Genomic DNA, 19,527 nt, shown 5'->3' with positions numbered 1-19,527 from the left:
TTGCAGTGCTGAACCCTCAGTACTCGGTTTCACTGCACTCGAGTGGAGCCAAGGACTCACCAAAAGCCCACCCCAAACCAAAACCCACAATGGACACGAACAGACACTCACAAGTCTCTCTCCTGAGAGAACTTCCAGCAGTTTGATGAGCATCCTTCCATCCCGAAGGTCAGTGTACAGGTCTGTAATCCGGCAGGACACACGTGCCAAGTGGGAGTTCACCCACTTGGTGAAGGTCTTCTTCTGAACTGCCTCACGTTCATCTGTGGGGGAAACACAACGTTACTCCCAGTGAATCACAGCTCATGGAGCTACGTGAGGATGTGATGTTCAAACAACTCATATTAAATGAAAGGTGTGGCTTGTCTTCTTGGGAGAATCATTGGTGAAATTCAGACTTTCTACTGGAAACCCATCTTTCCTCACCTGCTGAGTTCACCTGCTCTGCAATGTGCAAACAAACCCACAACGGATCCCCCAGATACCACAAGTCACTTTGGATTAAGACAGGTACAAAAGAGAGCAGAGACCAAAGCTTCCCCCTGGTTTTTTCCCTCCTCATGACAATATTTATTTGCAGAGTCAACACTGGTAACTGTATTTACACAATGTCAAGATGAACTTTTCCATAACTGCATGCCTGACGGGGACTTGCATTAATTTAAAGCCATAGAAAAATGGATTCTTTCCACCTTCCCTTCCCAGTCTTTCACAACTGTTTATACAGGAAAACATTGGCTGAGAGCTCCCTCACTGCACAGGCTCGCTGCAGTCCACATTAATTCACAAACTCCTACCCAGCCATCTGCCAAGCCCAGAACTCTCAGACAGAAGCATTATACATCTCCGTGGTTAAATTCTTTTGCCAAGGGCTTTGGATGAAGCCCTTCCCTGTCAGCCAAAAGTCATTTCACTGAGCTGGGAACTACTACAGACCGCATTTGTCAAAACACAGGTGCTCAGGCTCTGGAATCCACAGCTAGACATATGAATGGAAGTGCTCTGCTTTCCCAAACAGAGATGATTCCAAGCCTCCATCAGTCACTGGCATGTGCAGGAACAGGACATGGAGACAGGTGAATCCTAAACCACAATGCAACACGTCTCCAGCTCTGAAAGCTCTGAGTACATTGCTTGAAACAGAGAAAACACCCATGTCAGAGCAGATCTGACAGGTTTTGGTGGATGCTTTCCTTCCAAAGGAAGGATGTGCCCCCTTCCCAAAAGCATGGCATGGTGGGGCCATGATCTCAGCACAGCCATGAGGCTGAAGAGGATAGAAAGCTGAAAAACAAGTAAAAGAATAAAGACAAGAAGTCAGCTAATAAATGGTGTAAGTGGGAGGAAGAGCAGACCTGCACTGGAGCTGCACAAACCCCACCCTGAGATTGCAGTTCCTCCCACTGATTTCTGAATTCGTCCTTGCTACCCATGGGTAGGGTGTGACCGAAGCTACTGCACTGAAACTGCCCCACTTCTGACAGCTTTTACCTCCCTGTAAGGTGTGAAATGAAAATGGGGCTTGGCAAGCTGTAAAAGGTGGGGTTAGTGATAAAACAGTGATGTGCTTTAAGGGAACTGACAGTTTGCCCCCACTCCATGTGAGACAGAGGATCCCTGAGATAGAGGAAGAGAACAGGAAATCAGCAGGAACTGCAGTGAGTGTCTACTAGCCTGAAATATGTATTTTATGAACTATTTACAAGTAAATATGGATCTGCATATCTGCTTGTCTAGTAATCCATGCCTTTACTTGAAGCACTTTTTTGAAATGAGTCACAGAAGAGAAACCTTGCAATAGCTGGTGCTTTTTAAAGAAATTTCTAACAGAAATTACCACATCTCCCTTCACCAGCTTGAACAAGCCCCAAAACAACTCAGCAAGTTTGTTTATTTAGTCACTGTAGCCTCTACACAGAAGCACAACATTCAGAGATCCCTGTGGTTACACTCACTCGAAAGAGAAATGCGGATGTACGGGACCTAAAAATAAAGGTGGATATAGAAAATATTATGTAAAACAAAAAAAGCTACCAAATACCATCATAAAGCCACCCATCACAAACATCTGTGGTCAAAAGTTATGGTTGCAACAGACTTCCCAGTTTGGGATCATGGCAAAAGTAATGGGTGGGAAAAGAACTTCCATGTGGTTTTAGTACAAGAAGATGCCTAATTTTGAGCAGATGAAAGACGCGATGTGGGAAATGCAGTGACACGCCAAGTGAGGCTGTGGAGCCTTTGGTGCCATGGGATTAACTGACAGCAGCTTGGGAGCTTCTGCTGCTGAAAGCAAGGCCAGGAAGCCACGAGAGCAGAGGCCCCAGGCAGCCCTTCCAGGAGGGGGAAGGTGCGTCCCTGTCAATGTGGCCCAGGCACCGCTTTCCCAAAAAGGCTTTCCCACCACTATCAGTGGCCCTAAAGGAGGACAAGACAGTGCTTTCTTCAGGCAGTGGGGACTCAGGGAAAGCACCCTGAGAAAGCTCCACTGGTTCCTTGTCTTCTGTGTTGCCTCAGCATCCTTAAGTCCAGTGAATGACTGGGGGGGAGGGGAGGATGGGACAGAGCCTCCAGTCCCTCCCCGCCCAGCTGGAGGCCCTCTGTGTCCCAGGAGCTGAAGGTGGTGCCCTCACGTGTGTTTTCCTTGCTCTAGTTCAAGCAGCGGCCGCCTCTCCCCCTCTGCCTTCCCGTCTCCTCCCTCTTGCTCTCTGTGGTCCTGGTTTCCTGTTTTCGGCGGGGCTGGTTTCTCTGGTCCCCCCTCCGCCCCCGCCCCGCTCGCTCTCGCTGTGCTGCTCTGGCTGTGCTGCTCTCACCTGCTCCCCACCCATCCTCAGGCACCGGCCTCCTCCCGCTCACCCACCACATCCAAACAGGGGGACAATGTCTCCTGGGACAGCAGCTGTGCAGCTGCCAGCACCCACTGCTCGTGCTGAGCCTACAGCCGGCTCTTCACACGTGCTCGGGCAGCTTCAGTGCTGGAGCTACCACGATAGCTGGAGCTATCCACGGCTCCTCGTTTTCTTCCCATCTCCCCTCTGATTCCCAGTAAGAAGGGCCAAAAGCAGGGAGGTTGCCCTGGAGCAGCCTGCAGCCCGTGGGAAAGCCCTGCAGCACCACACAGGAGCCAGGCCCCACGTGCTCCCTGCCAGCAACTTATCTCAGAAAATGCCACCGCGGAGACACAGCAGCTCTTTCAGGCCCCTAATGGGGCGCTCACCCAGGAAGGCCAGGCTTTATCCCGCCCTTGGCACGGGCAGAGCACAGCTCTGATTCCCCACCGACTCTCTCAGCCGCAGAAGCCCCCGGAGGGAGAAGGCCCAGCCCTTCTTACCCCCGCATCGCTTCCCTCAACGTGGGAAAGAGCAAACCAAGCCCGTTTGGAAGGTGGTGTGACTGGGGCTGGTCGTGTTCAAACCTCTCCTGATTATTTCTACATGGTGTTTCACAATGACAGCAGGTTTTTTGCAATGCTTTTACCAACCCTCTCTAACTGATAGAAGTGCATTTTTCTGCTCTGGGGTTTCGGGTTAAAACACGCACAGAATTAAATTCCATGAATTTTGGTTGTGCGTTTCAGAGAAAGAAAGGTACACACAGAAAAGTGGTACTCAGAGCCCTGACAACTCAGCCAAGCACAGAACACAACTGTGACTCTCTTAATGTGCAAAACCCTCCATGCTAAGGGCCAGGTTCACCCTTGAGTGGTGACACCGAGGATTTAACATCAGCCACGGGCCCTGAGCGCTATTTATGAACCTCAAGTGATGGTTTTGACAAATGTCCTTCATGCTTTCAAAAACACAGCTACAGATTCTGAAGATTAATTCAAACTAGAGGATATGGGTGGAGCCCCAGGTGTCCTACAGCTTGTGAAAACATTTGTTTCCCAAGGGTAAAGAGAAACGGGCAACATGCAAAACACACACAGCAGGGAAACGGAAGCACAGAATCGATAATGGAGAATCCAACTTATCTTGAGGCAACACTGGGAAGGAAATGTCCTTCGTGCGGAAGGACACGACAATGCCACCACCACACAGGGGTTTGCAAACCCCAGCGCCGGGACTGTGATACATCAAGGAGTGACTTTGTTTAGGAGTTTGGTAAATAAACGGGAGTTTGTACACTGGAACTCACATAAACAGGGCTGCAAAGGATCACAAACAGGCAGCCAGTCCCTTCCTCGCCTGAGGAGAGACAAATCTTCCTCCACTAATTTGATGAGAAAAAATCCTGACAAAACTGTGGTCAACTTTGTGAGAGCCCAGAGTCCCCAGTGCGGGACAGCGGGAGGGGGGGTCACACACACATCCCCCTCTGTCACTCACACACTCTGCTGAGTGACCTCGACAGGGCTGAGCCAGAAGAATGGTGAAGCTGTTCCAGTAACTACCCTGGGAAAGGCAGGGCTGCAGAACCTTCTGGGAGAAGCCCCTCTGTGCTCTCCCAAGCCTGCAGCACCAACCACTGCCCTGGTAAAGGCTCCCTGTGCAGCCCCTGCTTGCTAAACACAGCTCTGAGATGACCTGCTCGCTCCTCCACACCGGGCAAACCACACTTCCAACACACTGACCTGGACTCCGCTCCAAACCAAACAGCAAACCCAGGTGGTGCCGCTGCTGCCAGGCCTGCACAGGGGTTGTGACACCTCTGCCAGCCCTGGGCAGGAAAGGGGAGCTCTCAGAGGAACCAAAACACTCCTGCAGGAAAAACAGACAATGGAGCACAAAGGGAGAGCTGGAAGGAGCAGCCTGGGGCTGCTGCCTGTGCTCAGCCACCTCAGGACAGCCCAGCCACCAGGCACCGACAGCCTCCCTGCAGAGCCCAGCAGCTGCTCCAGGTGCTGACAGCGTCCATGGATCCCTGGGACACCTCAAGCAAGACAAATTATGGATGACTTTTAATCCCTAACTCCAAAAGCAGGTCACCTACAGGTTTATACTTTTTTGATTTCCATGCTGAAAGTAATTTCCCCAGTTTAGAATCATTCCTGTTTTCCCTACAGCAGCCGGTGCGTGCCCTACCCGGAGCACTGCTGAACACCCTGACTCAGGGATCAGCTGAGCACTGCTCCAAGCACACCACTTTTGCTGATATCCACTATCCACAGCTTCCCAGAACTTCCCAGATCATAACCTTGCTTAACTGAGCACAGAGAAAACAGAGCTTCCTTTCACAGGCCAACATTCCCATCGCTGCAGGTTTTCAGGGTGCAGGATATCACCCTATGTTTTGTCACAGATGTGGGGTACGAAGTGAGATAGCCAGGAACGCTCACGGCTTCACAAATTCCAGCTGTGCTTGGAGGTTTCTCAGTTGAGAAAGATGCCTGAGAGCAGGGCAGATCAGCTACTGGGACCAGAATGTGGTGATCAAACAAGATTTTATCAGGAAACAACAGGAGTGGATGAGCTGTGATAACCTTCACCCAAGAGCAATTGTGAGTATAAAATAATTCTAACACGGGTCCAAACCTCTGCTGTTCCAGGAGGCGTGAACACTGCAGATCACTCAAGGGATGCAGCACTAAATATAGCCCAAAGGGGAAAAGAGCATCCACACCGGAGCAGCTGAGGAGAGAAACATCTGCTTAGATAAACATTCCCAAATGATGGCCTTTCCACATGGTCCCACACAGGCTCTGTTAGTCCTTGTGGCATCAGGAAGCCAGAGAGAACAATGCTTAAGCATGCACAGTAAAGGCACAGAGAGTCTAAACAGAAATACACTGGAACTGATCTATAGGGAAGAAAATGAAGGAAGGAGGAAGGATCACTCGCTCAGGAGGATCCTGTAGAGAAAAAGAAATAAAATCAGTTTCTCTCAACATTCAAGTGCCCTATAACCATCTCCCCTTTAGCAGCAAGGCAATAAACTGAACAGTGGGTGCTGCTTTTCTCCAGCTGCAGATGGTGGGGCAGGACTGAAAGCTGGGGTTGGTGAAAATGAGGGGGAAAAGGAGCTTAATGTCCTTAACACACATGTGCAGACACAAGGAACAAACCAGAAGGAAAGCTGCAGCGAGTCAAACCTACACAGGGCACACAGAGAACATGATACACGTGGGTCCAGAGCTTAGGAAAAGGCACTTCCTTCCCTTTCAGTCTTGTCCACAGTTTACTTTGGAGGAAAGGGGACGGAGCAGCTGATGGCTCTGATGCAAACAGGATGCATTTGTTAATGGTTATTTTGTGGCACAAAGTAATCTGTGGAGTGACTTCCCATCCCAAAGGGTGAGATCACACCAAAGCTTTTACGTGCTCCAACATGACTTAGACAAGAACTTGAATGCAAATGTTAAAGATGACACAGCAACGAGGGGATTTTGTTCATGTTTTGTTTAGCTGGTGATTTCTTTAGGAGCAAAATCCTTGCTGCTTTCCTGACTCTGCTACATGGAGACTATTGTGGAGAAGTCGGGGTGTGTTCAGCAATCCATTTGCTTTTACTAGGATGCACCAGCCAGCTCCTAAATCCTATTAAATATCTACCCTTCCCTATTAAACACTACAGCATGTGACTACTTTCACTGCTGGAAACTGCTCTGGAAAGCGAAAAGGGAAAGCTCCACAATGCAGCATGTGGGACAAACAATTGTGCTGCTTTGTCTGTTTGATGGCACTGAACTCCCTCACACAATGACCCGACGCACAGAACAATGGCCGGGAGCCAGCCAAGCAATCCGGGCTGTGGAAGGGCAGGTCCCCTCATTGTCTTTATTTTTACACAGAGTTTATGGCATTTTGGTGTCAGCAACACAGAAACAAACCTTCCCAAAGCCAGCTTTGGATTCATGGGCAAGAATGATTATGTTCATCTGCAAAAAGTCGCTGCAAAGTCTCCCACAGCAAATAAAAGAAATGTTAACAGTCATCTGGGTTTGACAGATTAAACTGGGGGAAGAACTCAGCTTTTGATTTTGATTTTTCCTTTAATGCAGGAGATGAAGATGACATGTTTAAGCAGCTTTAGAGCAGTGTGTGCTCAGCTGTCCCTGCACTGGCAGTGGTTATGTGAACTGTCTGTCTAACTCCAGGGGAACTGGAATACAAAACCGTGGAACCCTGTCCCACAGCAGGCCCAGCTCCCTGCTGTGGAGAACACCCCTGGCAGCCCAGTGCACCAACAGCCAGCACTCAGCTGCTCCAGGAAACCCACTGACTGCTTGTTATTCTCTACGAAATGCAAAGCACTGACAGGAACACAACCTTTCCAGTGGCTGATTCAAGTGGTTTAACACTTCTGGGTGCTGCTCTTGGAAACACCTACACCTGCCTGCAGCTTCAACCCCACCCTGTACCCTGGGTTACACACACCTGCCCACATTACTGAAGGCCATTCTGAGACAAATGTTCATCAGGACCAAGGCCTGGCCCCAAACTGTATCACAGAATCATATGGTTTGGGTTAGAATCACCTTAAAGCTCATCCAGTCCAACCCCAATGGGCAGGGACAGCTTCCACTAGCCCAGGCTGCTCCAAGCCCCATCCAACCTGGCCTTGGACACTTCCAGGGATGGAGCAGCCACAGCTCCTCTGGGCAACCTGTGCCAGGGCCTCCCCCCCCACACAGGGAAGGATTCCTTCCCAACATCCCATCTAACCCTGCCCTCTGGCAGTGGGAAGCCATTTCCCCTTGTCCTGTCACTCCAGGCCCTTGTACATAGTCTCTCTCCATGTTTCCTGCAGGCTCCCTCCAGGCACTGCAAGGCCACAATCAGGTCATCCCAAAGCTTCTCTTCTCCAGGCTGTACAATCCCAACTCTCCCAGCCTTTCCCCACAGCAGAGGTGCTCCATCCCTCTGATTGTCTCGGTGCCTCCTCTGGGCCTCTCTTTTTCCTTTCTGAAGAAGGACGTTACAAAACCATTTTTACACAAAATAGCAGTTCAGTTGTTCAAATGGGCCTCCTTTCAACAGCAGCACGAAAATGCCTCAGTGCTGGGGGCATTTTCCAGGCAGGGACACAAACCCCTCCTGGCTGATCCGATGTCAGTGCTTTGTGCTCTTTTCCCCTTTTGCATAGGAGACAGATCACCTCATCAAAAGGAGCCTGGAAAAAGCAGCGCCTGTCCCAGGACACTGCCTGGGCCATTCCCACAGGAGAACAATGCAGACCTGAGGTCACTGCACTATTTCAAGGACACGCAGCCTTGTGGGGGTCTCGGCAGTTTCCTTTAACAACCACTATCAGCATAACGCAGGGAAGTGCCAGGGGATTTTGGGGGGGACAAAAATAGTCCTCCATACTTGTCCAAACCACTGTCTCATGGGCAGGGTTGGAGAGGGTGAGAGCAGGGCTTGGCATGGGCAGGGAACATGCCAAGTACTTCCCTGTCTTATTTCTGCCCACGTTCACCAAACCCAGCAGAAGGAGAGTTTTTACAGTGGATTCCCACTCGTCTATAGGAAGGAAAACAAGGGCAGGGAGAAGGAGCTGGGCTGTTTTTATTATTTCCCAGCACTCTGGGAATGCAGCAGCTCTCACACAGGACTATGGGCACTGTTATTCCTACAAGGCAACTATGTGACCAGCCTGGGATCCTCCTCAGCCAGGGATTGGGAAACACAACCCTGTAGCTGTTAACCAGGATGAGTCACTGAGAGATGGCCACCAGGGCTCTGCATTCCCTGGGAAGACAATGCATGGCCAATTCCATCCTTTCTGGCAAAAAAGCCCGTCACTGAGGACTCCCAGCAGGAAGGCTCTCCCTGTGGGGGTGTGCAGACAGTAGCTCCCCACAGGCTGTGGGATCTCCATCCTCAGGGACATGCATATCCCGAGAGGACAAAGCCCTAAGCAACCTGCCCTACCATGGAAGGTGCCCCTGCTTTGAGCAGCTGTGTTGTGCCAAATAACCTGCTCTTCCAATGTGAAGCATCCTCAAGATTAAACAAGAACGGGCCAGACTGCATTGCCAGGATCCCCATGGAATCCCACTGAGGGATTTCAGAGACCTGGGGCATCTCTGCTTTCAGCTGAGGCACAGGTTGAGACACTACATGGAGAGAAAAGCCCAAGCTGTGGTATGTTTTGACCATGCTCCTTTAAAAACTCACTGTGGTGGCAAAGCACAAATGCCAAATAGATGAAAGAAATGCCAAACCTTTGTTGGTTTTGTGTTTAAATCTAATTTCACCCTAATGACAGAAAAGCATGAATAGAAAACAAAGAAATCTATGATGGCTGCATTTAATCCTTTCAAAATATTAAATCTCTATGCTAAGAGATGTTGTCATTATAATTAATTGCTGTTAAATTATAATTTTCATTATCCCAAAAATATTTGAAATGGAAGCACACATATTTAAACAACCAGGGTGTTGATCAGGGATTAATAGGAGCTGAATTCTGAGCCTTGCTGAGCAATGTGTTTAGTTCCTGCAGTTTCCATGGCCACACAGTAATTTCCCATTGTTATGTTCATGCTGTTTTGTGGAGTCAGATGCACTACACTGTGCTGACAGGATGCTGGAGAAAAGCAGCAACACCACAGGTAAGCCAGGCCATGGCTCAGCAAGCCTGGGATCCAAGCTAGATCCCAAGGGTGAAAGTTGAATGAATAACAGCAACAAAAATATTGTAGATTACAATTAAAATCACTTGTGTAACTGAAGGAACCCTGGTATCTATAAAATGCAGTTATTTCTAAAAAGGGAGTTTTAAAAATGCATTAATTTTAATGAGATTTGAAACAAACTGCCAATAAGAAGCATTAGAGGAAAAATCCCTAATCTTCTCTGGCTCTAATCTGCAAACCCATCATGCAGAGCTCCCCAGGGAGTCCTGGAGTTGGTGTCTTTGGAGCCTGGAGGAACTGACACCTTCACCTGCTCACTTGGGTGAGGAAAGCTCCAGAAAACTGAACCACAACATCAACGTGAACTCACATTCCAACCACACTCTCTGTGTATTAAAGGAGTTTTTAAGAAATCTGTGTGGAAATTAAAAAATAATAATTAATAGTAAGAAATCTTTCTTGGGACTCCTGAGGCACAAACAAGTCACACATGCATTCCAGTTCCTCACCTCAACACTTTCCTGCTGGCCTGTTGGATTCCAATCCAAAGGTCATTTATGGATCTGCTTTTGTGGGACAATGTGGAATGTTTGAGCAAAACCATTTTAGCCTTTGGAGTTATGCAAGAGTGGGGAAAAGAGATCCCTTTCCAGCATGGTATTTCCTACCCAGGGAGCAACTTTCAAATCAGTATCAGCAAAAAATCCCCTTTGTTTGAAACCCTCCAAGGTCTCTCTGAGATTTAAAAGGCGATGCAAATTTGAAGGAATGAGTTGGGTAAAATTATACTTTGAACACCTTAAAAGTGTATCTTCCTCCAGAAACATCACTTGTTTTTCTAGTCTTAAAAGGGGACTTGTGAGTTGTACTGAGTGTGCCAGGCCTTGACCACAACAACTGGAAGGCCCCACATGGGGACAAAGGTGTGGCTCCTGCAGAAGGTATCCAGGGCAGCTCCCAAGAATTTACCCTCACTTAACTTCCTTCATTTTTTGCACAATCAGAAAATTAAGTGTCAACATCGGCAGCTCAGCCTAATCAATATAAAAGCACCCAAACACCCCTGATCAGTCACTTCACTGAGGCCTCCTTAACCAGGTTGCATGAGGGCTCTGCATTCCTCCCTTAAAATGTGAAGCGGTGTTGTGGTATTTTCTTTAAAAACCCCCAAAACCAGAAAAAAGCCCCAAGCAGACTATAAGATAATGGCTGTAAATAAAGGAAACACAGAGCACACTAAGTTCTCAAAGCTCAGTGTCTAATTAACGCTGCCAGTTGCCTGCTAATGTGACAGCAATGTCATTAGCACATAGTTCAGGTATTGGTTAAGCACAGAACTCTTGCAGTTTGCAGAGATTCCTTGACTATCTGTGTGCTTGCACCCACCTTACACAGCTCCAGGGCACACCACGGGTACACAGGTGTACACAGGCAGGAAAATGCATTTATGGCACCTTACACTGATCTGTGTGTTCCTGAAGCCTGAGCTGTGGCAACTCACTGATTTCCAGGTCTCCAAACTTACAGGCACATTTCAGCCCAACTCAAACACCTCAGGTGTTTACGCAGAAGGAAAAGCTCCATGAACACAGTTCTGAATGTGGAGTCCACGGTGACCTGCAGCTCATGCCAGGGACATGTTTCTAAACTTGGCAACAGGAGCCACACCAGAAGGGAGAGCTGAGTTGTGCAGCACAGAAAACAAAAGGTGTTCTGGCATTAGGTGGCTCACACAGGGACACTTGAAAGCTGCCAGGGACTGGTTGGGATGGGCCACGCTCCTGAGGACGGAGGAGAGGAAAGGGACAGTCCCGTACCCAGCACCCTGAAACGGGGACTGTGGAGATGGCACCGCCCTGCCCAGTCATTTCAGTCACTCAGGAAAAGCAGGGGAAGTCCCCTCTGAGCTGCTGCTTTACCCGTGTGTGTCCCAGCCCTGCCAGAGCCAGCCTGGGGAGCAGCTCTCCTGGCGCCAGGGCAGAGCTCGGATCCATCCCTATGGGGATGGCACTGCCAGGACACGCTGCATGGCTGAGGGCTTTACATATGAGGTGTCCTCAAGTGTTGTCTGCTCTCCAGGACAACTTGAGACTGCTTTTATTTAGGAAGAAAGGATCTGCAGTGAGGAATTGGCTGGAACTCGGCTGGCGCCAGGAGCACAGGGTACAGAGCATCATTAGCACCCACAGGCTGGCAAATACCAGGGCAAGTCAACTGTTGGGAGCAAATGTTCCAGCAAATAAGGTTTATATCACGGGGATTTTATAACATACCCTATCAGACACGTTTGTTTTGGAGGAGAGGCAGAGAGAGAAGCTCTCAGTGACATATCAGCAGCAGTGGATTTATGGAAAAACTGTGCCACGGTTCCACGTCTCGCCCTGGCAGCTCCTTCTGCGAGGACTGAGGCAAGAGTTAAGAGCCATCAGGTCCAGGGGCAAGGAGCACATATCTGCTGTTGAGGGCTGAGGGATTATCAGTGCACCTGCACAAGTGACAGTGGCCAGGACCTCACCCTGGGAACACTCGGGAAACGGCTGCAGGCACTGCCAACTTTCTAAAGCAACTTCCTGGAGCTGGAAGCGACGCACACCTTCCTGCTCCCAGGAGAGGCCACAAGGATGGAACTCAACTCACACCCCACAGGGTGAACAAAGACATGGGGAGGGAATGGGGGACAATTCCCTTCTGAGGAAACAGATGCAGTTCCCACAGCCATAGCTAAAACAGTCCCCAGTGTCCTTTCCTTGTTTTTTGGGCTCAAGATTAGAGCCTGGATCCAATTAGACTTCATCCACTTAAGTAGAGAAGTGCCACAGACCCCATGGCTTTCACCAGCATCTCCAGCCCCAGTACGTGGGGGCACAGCACAGCCCCTTGACTTGGGGTGGGAGTGGGGATGGACACTGCATCCATCCCAAGGAATTCCTTTTTATTCAGGGAACGCGAGACACCGAGTGTTTACAGGCAGAGTTAACCCAAATTATTGAACTCCCTGTCGTGAGTAACAGAAAGGTCAGAAGTTCAGAGCACAACCAATATCTGCTGTTCCCAGACACCTCCCCTATTTATTCAGAGCCTTACCTAACTGCCATTCCCTAATGGCTGTTACTCATCCCAGACTGCAATCACAGCACAGCCACACCGTGATTTCACAGCAGCCTCTTCCACGGGATTGCCAGGCACACCCTGAAACGAGCAGCCGTTGCTCTACCAAAGTCTAGAGTCCCTGGAAATAACTGTGGAAAGATACTAAACTGGATGGAGAATTAATCATTACCCAAAGCAAACTGTAGTTAGTCAACTGCAGGGGTAACAGCCAGGTTTGCACTTCTCTCTTTTCCTGGAACCAAATCACAATCAGATCATACTTACAAAAACTGGAAACACTGCCTGGGCAAAATGGGCACTGAGAACTGCACTTTTGGGGGTTTTTTGGAAGGAGAAGGCTGAGCCCAACATATGGCACTAGCATGGAGAAGGTGAAACCAAGGAGGGAGGAGTTGTTATTTCAGAAAAACGCAGGAGCAGGCCTGGATTTGAGAAATCAAATCCCTCAGCACTGTGCTGCTGTGCAGTTCCTTTAACGGGGCTGCCTTAGTTCAGATTATCTGGGAAGTGGGTACTGCATATTGGCTGATTTTCTGAATAAATGCCAAGCCATTAAGTGAAATTTAAGTATCTTCCTTAAAACATAGGGGTTTTTTTCCAAGAAAAATCCGGGCAGGCAGCGTTTATTCTCTTCAGATAAACTCTTAAATCTCTTTGTAACCACATGTTGTTTTGTTTAATCTCTGCAGGCATAAGGTCAGCCCTCTGCCTGTGATTAGAGCGCTGCGGTCACACAGATCGTGTTTGCAGCTCACCACCCCGCTTTCTGCACTGACTGCTTGGTGAGCAATTGGGCAGCTACTCTACCTGAAAACTGAGTTCTGGTAGGACTACAACAGACAAGAGAACTTACAGAGTCTAACCCCAAACCCACATCAATCCTTGAAAACACCCGCCTTGCCTTTTTGGCAACATCCAAGGCAGAGATGTTTGAGGTCTCTGCGAGGGACACCAAACCTGCCTCCCTTACAATGCCATTTGGGGTGATGCTTTTGCTCTTTGCCCATCTCAATAACATATAATAAATATTTACAACCACCCCAGCACAGTTTTACCAAAGCCAGTGCAGGGCTGTGCACGCTACTGATTCCCACCAAACAGCACCGTGGCCCTGTCCAGTGCCAGTCTATCGTGTCCATGTAATTGGGCCCGTGCTTTCAAGAGTTCCAGTTATATTTTTAAGCACAAACCCAATTCCACACTGACTGAATGTGGAATTACCAGCACTTCCAGTTATGCTGTGAAAGGCCACTTGGTAATGGCAGGCCTTTGAGAAGCCTTTGCAAAGGCCGGGCCGTGGCCCCCAGCCCATGGCCCACGGCTGCCTGCGTGTCTGCGCTGTCCCCTCACACTGAAGGGCCTTTCTCTGTAAGCTCCTTTCTCCCAAACACTGGGGCATTGAGCTGGGCTCCCAGCCTGGTTAATATTAGTTTGGCTACAGTAGTTCCCTCCCAACAAAGGAGGCTCTCAGCCCGGGATACCCTCGTTCCAGCAGCCACCGCACAAGGGCTTTTGTGTGACCGTGGGCTCTCCCGGCCACCGCGACCTTGGGCTCCTCAGCACGAGTCACAAGCACCAGTGCTCCCCATCCATCCCTCTGGTCATTTCCCATCCCTCTGGTCTTTTCTGCTCTGACAGAAATGTGAGGACTCAGCTATATGCTTTTGCAGGAGCAGTGAGCCTCGTGTAATTAAGGAGGGCATGGGAGCCGAAAATTGCTCACTGCTGGTGAAAATGCATATAGCGAGTGATGCACGAGTTCCTTACTCTCCACAAATGACCCTTTCCTTTGAAAGGACTCATTTGGAGCTGGGAGGGGAGCTGTTTACTAATACTCATTAAACAACTTTAATCTTTGCTGTCCTTACATCACTTCACTCAGACAATCACACTGGGATAAAGGCCATTACCTGCCAGGCCCAGATATAAACTTCCAGCTGAAATTCCAGATTCCATTTCTTGTGGGAAGAGCAAAGCAGATTCTCAAACACCTTATTTATGCTATTCTCTCTCCTTCAGCACAGCTTTGAAAGTCAACAGGGACTAATTCCCAATATTTGGTGTAATGGTTTTCCCAACTCCATCTATTCAATGAAGATAACTCATTTTCACATGTCATACCCTGCTACTTAATAGCTGATACTTAACAATTCTCAATTCCACTTAAATCGGGACAAAAAGGCCTTTAGAGCTGTCTGTACTCAAACACTCATGAAATTCAGCCTCTGAGCAGAAGTGCAGTTACCAAACCCCACACCCCGTGCTGGGATCTTTCAGTTTAGTACAGGGAAATGGGGATTTTGTGAATCATACTGTAATTTGATTTTCTTCACCAGTTTTTTACTGAGCTTAGGTAGCAGCTCCTCCACTTCAACAGTCAAAGCAAGCACCCAACAGAAAACAGAAAGATGAAAGAAATGAAGGAAAAGGAGGAAATCACAAACCCAACTTGGGGAAGGGCTCAGAATGGAAGACAACCATTGTTCTGGTGTTTTATCACCACTTTCATCTCTGTCCGTTGGCTTTTTTTATTGCCCCACTTTCCACTTGGTTAATGGCAAAACCCACAATCCATTTGAATAGGGCTCTTGGATAGGAAAAATATTTGGAATAGGAGCCTGTACTCCCAGGTGGTTACAACATGCCTACAAAACAGTGTGACATGGAGCTTCTTGAAGACATGGAATGCAGGAACACCCAAGGGCTGGTTCCTGTGCTGCATTCCCAGACCCACAGAGCTAGGGGGATTTACACCACTTACGAGCATCACACAAATCATTTTACTGCTCTAACTCTGCCTACAAATCACCCCCAGGGTATTCAAACCACCTCACTGTCCCATGTGAAAATACCTGCTGACAGGCTTTGTTTGCCTCACCAGCTCAGAGCTGCAAAAAGTGCACAGAATTACCCTTTTCAAAAGGGCTACAGCACCTAGAGATTTCTGTTTGTTTTCAAATCAAGTTTCTTACACACACAGCTAAAACCCCAAATATTACAAATATACTCTGAATGAAAACTGAAGAGAACAGACTGCAGAAAACCTGAGCCAACAGCTCAGAGCTGTAAATGTTCACTGTTGTTATTTCAGTGAGGAGCCAAATCCAATCTAAATGTTTATTTTTCGGCCTGTATCAACACTGACCACATGAGCATAAATACCTTACCCTGAGCCCTTTTAACCTGCCTTCTCTATCTTCACAAGCACCAAACCCCTTGACCAGAAAAGGTAAATCTTTGCCCAAAAGCTGAGTCAAGGATTCAGGTATGTTTGCAGGGATCTTTGCACTGGAAAGGATAAGGGCCCAGCTTTCACAGAAATGCACATTCAAGTGAGTTTGAGATCCCTTTGAAACCCTTCTGACGGGGCTCCTAACCGTGTACGTGCTCAGGTGTTCACCAAACCCAGGAGCTGGATGCTGTGACACATGCAGGCTTTGCAGTGTTGCAGACAGCAGGAAATCAAGCAAAATTTACCACAGAACAGGAATATATTTGCAACTTCGGTGGATTTTGGAAGGTAATCCCTGTAAACCAGACGCAGGAACAGACACATTTCATGTGGAATGAAATTCAGCCTTTACCAGAAATTACCATGACAAGAAATGCCAGTGCCCCATTTGGTAGACAAAGTAGGGTGTCCCAGGTCAGTAATCACCCCCTGGAGCCATGCAGGTCACTGCTCCCAGGAATCAAAGCCTTTACAAGGTAAATCTTGGAAGCAGGAAGACGACTGCTAAACTGGCTGCTCAAAGGGCACCCCCAGACCCACCCCCCCCCCGAGGATCCTGGTGTCCCAGGACACATCTGTGCCCCGTGCAGGACAGCTCTGCAACTCCTGCAAACTTCTCTGCTGGCAGTGGGAGCTCCCAGTTTATCCTTGGGCATAGGCAGGGATTTGGGGGAGAGATTTTCTTGCAGGAAAAACTGGGGGAAAACCTTGCTAAAGAACAGAAAATGAGGATGGTGTTCCTGCAGCTGTCCTGCAGCCTGGATGGGAACCAACCTACATACAGATCCATGTATTATGGAAGTGATAATATTCCCAGTGACCACTCACAAAGTGGTCACTTTCCACGCCAAAGTGGAACCCAGAGCAAAGCTACTGGGCCACTGCAGATCAAAGGATCCAAGCCAAGGAGCTGCCCTGCTCTCACAGTGAGGGGATCTGCTCCAAACACCCAAAATACAGTTGTGTTGCCTTCACTGGTACAGCCACAGTCAGTCTGTGTCCCCATGAAACAGAATTTAGAACGGATCTGAAACACCTCTGATGGCAGAGACACTCATCTTCCCTACAGGCTTATTCCAGTGTCCAGTTTTTCAAACAAATCTTTCTGACGTGGCTCAAAATAAAGGTACTTCCTCCCAGGCAGCCTGGTCACCAAAATACACCAGGCTCCCACTAAAAATGCCCAGTTTGCAACCTGAAATGCAGCATTCCAAAACTGAACAGACCCAAAATGTCCCACACGGCAAGGCACAGGACAGAGCTCCTTTGAAAGCTGCTTTCCTCTGGGATTTATCAGGAGCACTGATCTAGCTCGCCCCCATCCCCCCGGATTTTACATTTGTAATTACTGCTGGAAATCTCACACCTCAGGCACAGCTCCGGAGCTGAGCCCCGACTTTCCAACGACCCGGCTGACAAAGTGCCCGAGCTCCCAAATGCCAGGGATGTTAACAAATGCCCCGCTGTCCCGCTAAGCAGGTGGGCAGAGCCCCTGAGCAGTGCTGAAAGCTGCTTCCCTGTGCACCGACACCACTGCCTTCCTGCTGGAAGGTGATACAGCTCCAGGGATCTCCTTCCAAATTCCCGACTCGCATTAACCTTTTCCTGCCAGCTCCTACAACCGTGCCCAGCCGAGGCACAGGATCCTGCCACGCTCAAGTAGCACAGATGACAGCCTTCGTTTGTAGCAACAGATCTGGTTTGATTTTCACTGAATTCTCCGACTTAGCAGGAGGAATCTCCTCCACTGACACAACCTGCACGAGCTCCATGGCAACGTGTTTCCCACGGACGAGTTTTGAGGTTCTGTCTTTACTTGCAGAGAGCAGCTCCAGCCCTGCAACATGATCCCTCCACACCGAACAAGTGGCCATGAGAACCAAAACTCCACACCTAGGTTTTTAGGATGATAGCAACCACTGATAGTATCACTCACTTATCCTCCCAGCACTGGGGGAACTAACCATAATAGGAACTGAGTGAAACTTCTGGAAGGAGACACAACTTGCTGCAGCGTTTTCCTCCCCACACCTGCACTGACGTTCTCACGAGCACAAGCGCTGAGCATGTGAACTCCTGCATCACCACACACAGGACTTCAGGTTTGCTCTTGGCACAAAGACAGCCTTGATTCACTCCTAGCAGTGGCTTCTGCCATCCCCTGCTTCCCTCCAGCCCACTGAGGCACGTGGGAGCCGGGATTCCCTGCAAGGTGACCCTTCCAGGTGCAGAAGGAGCCGGTCCGGTCCCTTCAGTGCAGTCCCACACCTGCCCTGGTTTCACACCCTGCTGGGACTGGGCTGGAAAACCTGCTTTAATTGCCCCCACAGCCAGCATCAGGTAGAACAAGAGTTTCCTTACAAACATCACTTGGAGGCATCTCAAAGAGGCGGAAGGTAGGAGTGCCATGGGGATCACGGATGATCTGAACTTGCTGTGTCTGGAGCATTTTGGGGCAGAATTCGGCTGGCTCCTCTCCTCATATGAAGCTGCCAGTGCCAAACCTAATGTACTGTCTATGTTGGGAGAGAGGAGGTCATAGAGAGCTGTCTCCTACTCACTGCTGATTCAGACTTCTCTTTGTACAGGGCCCGAGCACTTGCTCTGTTATTTTAGACAAAACAATATGCCCCCAAGTGCTTTTTTTGAGGTAAACTCCCAATATCTGCTAATCTGTGCCTTGCTACAATCTAGTGCAAAGCTGGGGACTCGTGTGATAACTGTAGGATCTGTGAAAAAAGAGGGACAAATTCATCGAGGGAAGAACATGAGCAGAGGTTACAGTAACCTGTGTGCTGCTGCTCTAGAGAACCGTCCTACCAGAGGCAGGAGCAGCAAAACAGTTATAAAGGAGGAAAACACAAAAACAACAAGGCAGGAAAGCTTCCCAAGGGACTTTTTACCAGTCTGATGAAGGTTTGAAATGCATCTGCTCTTACTTGTTTGCACATGTCCATAGTGAAAAAGGTAACAACTGGTGCTAAATCTGTAATTTAAAAATGTTACTTCTATTCAGCTCATCCTTGCTGCTTTGAGCCTGGGTGCCCTGAGCAATGCCCAGTGCCACGGAGCACCCAATGTTTGCACCAGAGCCTCCCAGCAAGAATCACCTCAAAATGGGACAACCCCAAAATAATGGCTCTGTAGATATTCTTCAAGCAAAGAGCCATTAATCCAAGGAAAGACGACTTCTTGTCAGCAGAGTGAAGCCACTCCCTTTACAGCACACCCCAGATTTGGTATGGTTATTTAGCATTTCAGGGAGTATCTGCTGCATAATTCACAACACTTCCTGCACCCGAGCTCCACCCTGAACAAGATCACCGGCAGCACTCACTTCCAAGCCTGGGATGTGAGTAAACAGCTACAGGATGGTCTGCTGCAAAATCCCTCCTTACAACTGCAGAGAATTCACCACATTTTATCTCTCCTGCTGGAGGAAATTGCAGCACATTTAGAGAGAGCACTGTATTTTTTTTTAACTTTTTTTTTTTTTTTAAGTCGACACGGTGCATTCCACTGAAGGGAAAACTCACTTTCTGTGCTCTCAACAATGCAGTCTGCTTTCCTCTTTCAGTCCGATGTAAACACACAGATAATGGATTCCTGAAGCAGTGACCCTGAAAATGATAAAATCTGCCTTCTTTAGACTGCTAACTTAACC

The 19,527-nt window shown here is 48.7% G+C and overlaps 1 protein-coding gene across 7 annotated transcripts in view; it reads right to left on the bottom strand.

The window, feature by feature from the left end:
• SPTBN1 (spectrin beta, non-erythrocytic 1) overlaps positions 1–19,527 on the bottom strand; it is a 115,563-nt gene that overhangs the window by 47,553 nt on the left and 48,483 nt on the right. For all 7 annotated transcript variants that reach the window (XM_032682299.1, XM_032682301.1, XM_032682307.1 and 4 more), the window contains one exon: positions 112–263. In XM_032682299.1, coding sequence (XP_032538190.1) covers positions 112–263 — 152 coding nt within the window. The remainder of the gene's footprint in view (positions 1–111; positions 264–19,527) is intronic.

Source organism: Chiroxiphia lanceolata, chromosome 3, assembly GCF_009829145.1.
Source record: "Chiroxiphia lanceolata isolate bChiLan1 chromosome 3, bChiLan1.pri, whole genome shotgun sequence".
Lineage (NCBI taxonomy): Eukaryota > Metazoa > Chordata > Aves > Passeriformes > Pipridae > Chiroxiphia > Chiroxiphia lanceolata.
Note: the sequence above shows the minus strand (reverse complement) of the source record. Positions and strands in the feature narration are given on the sequence as shown.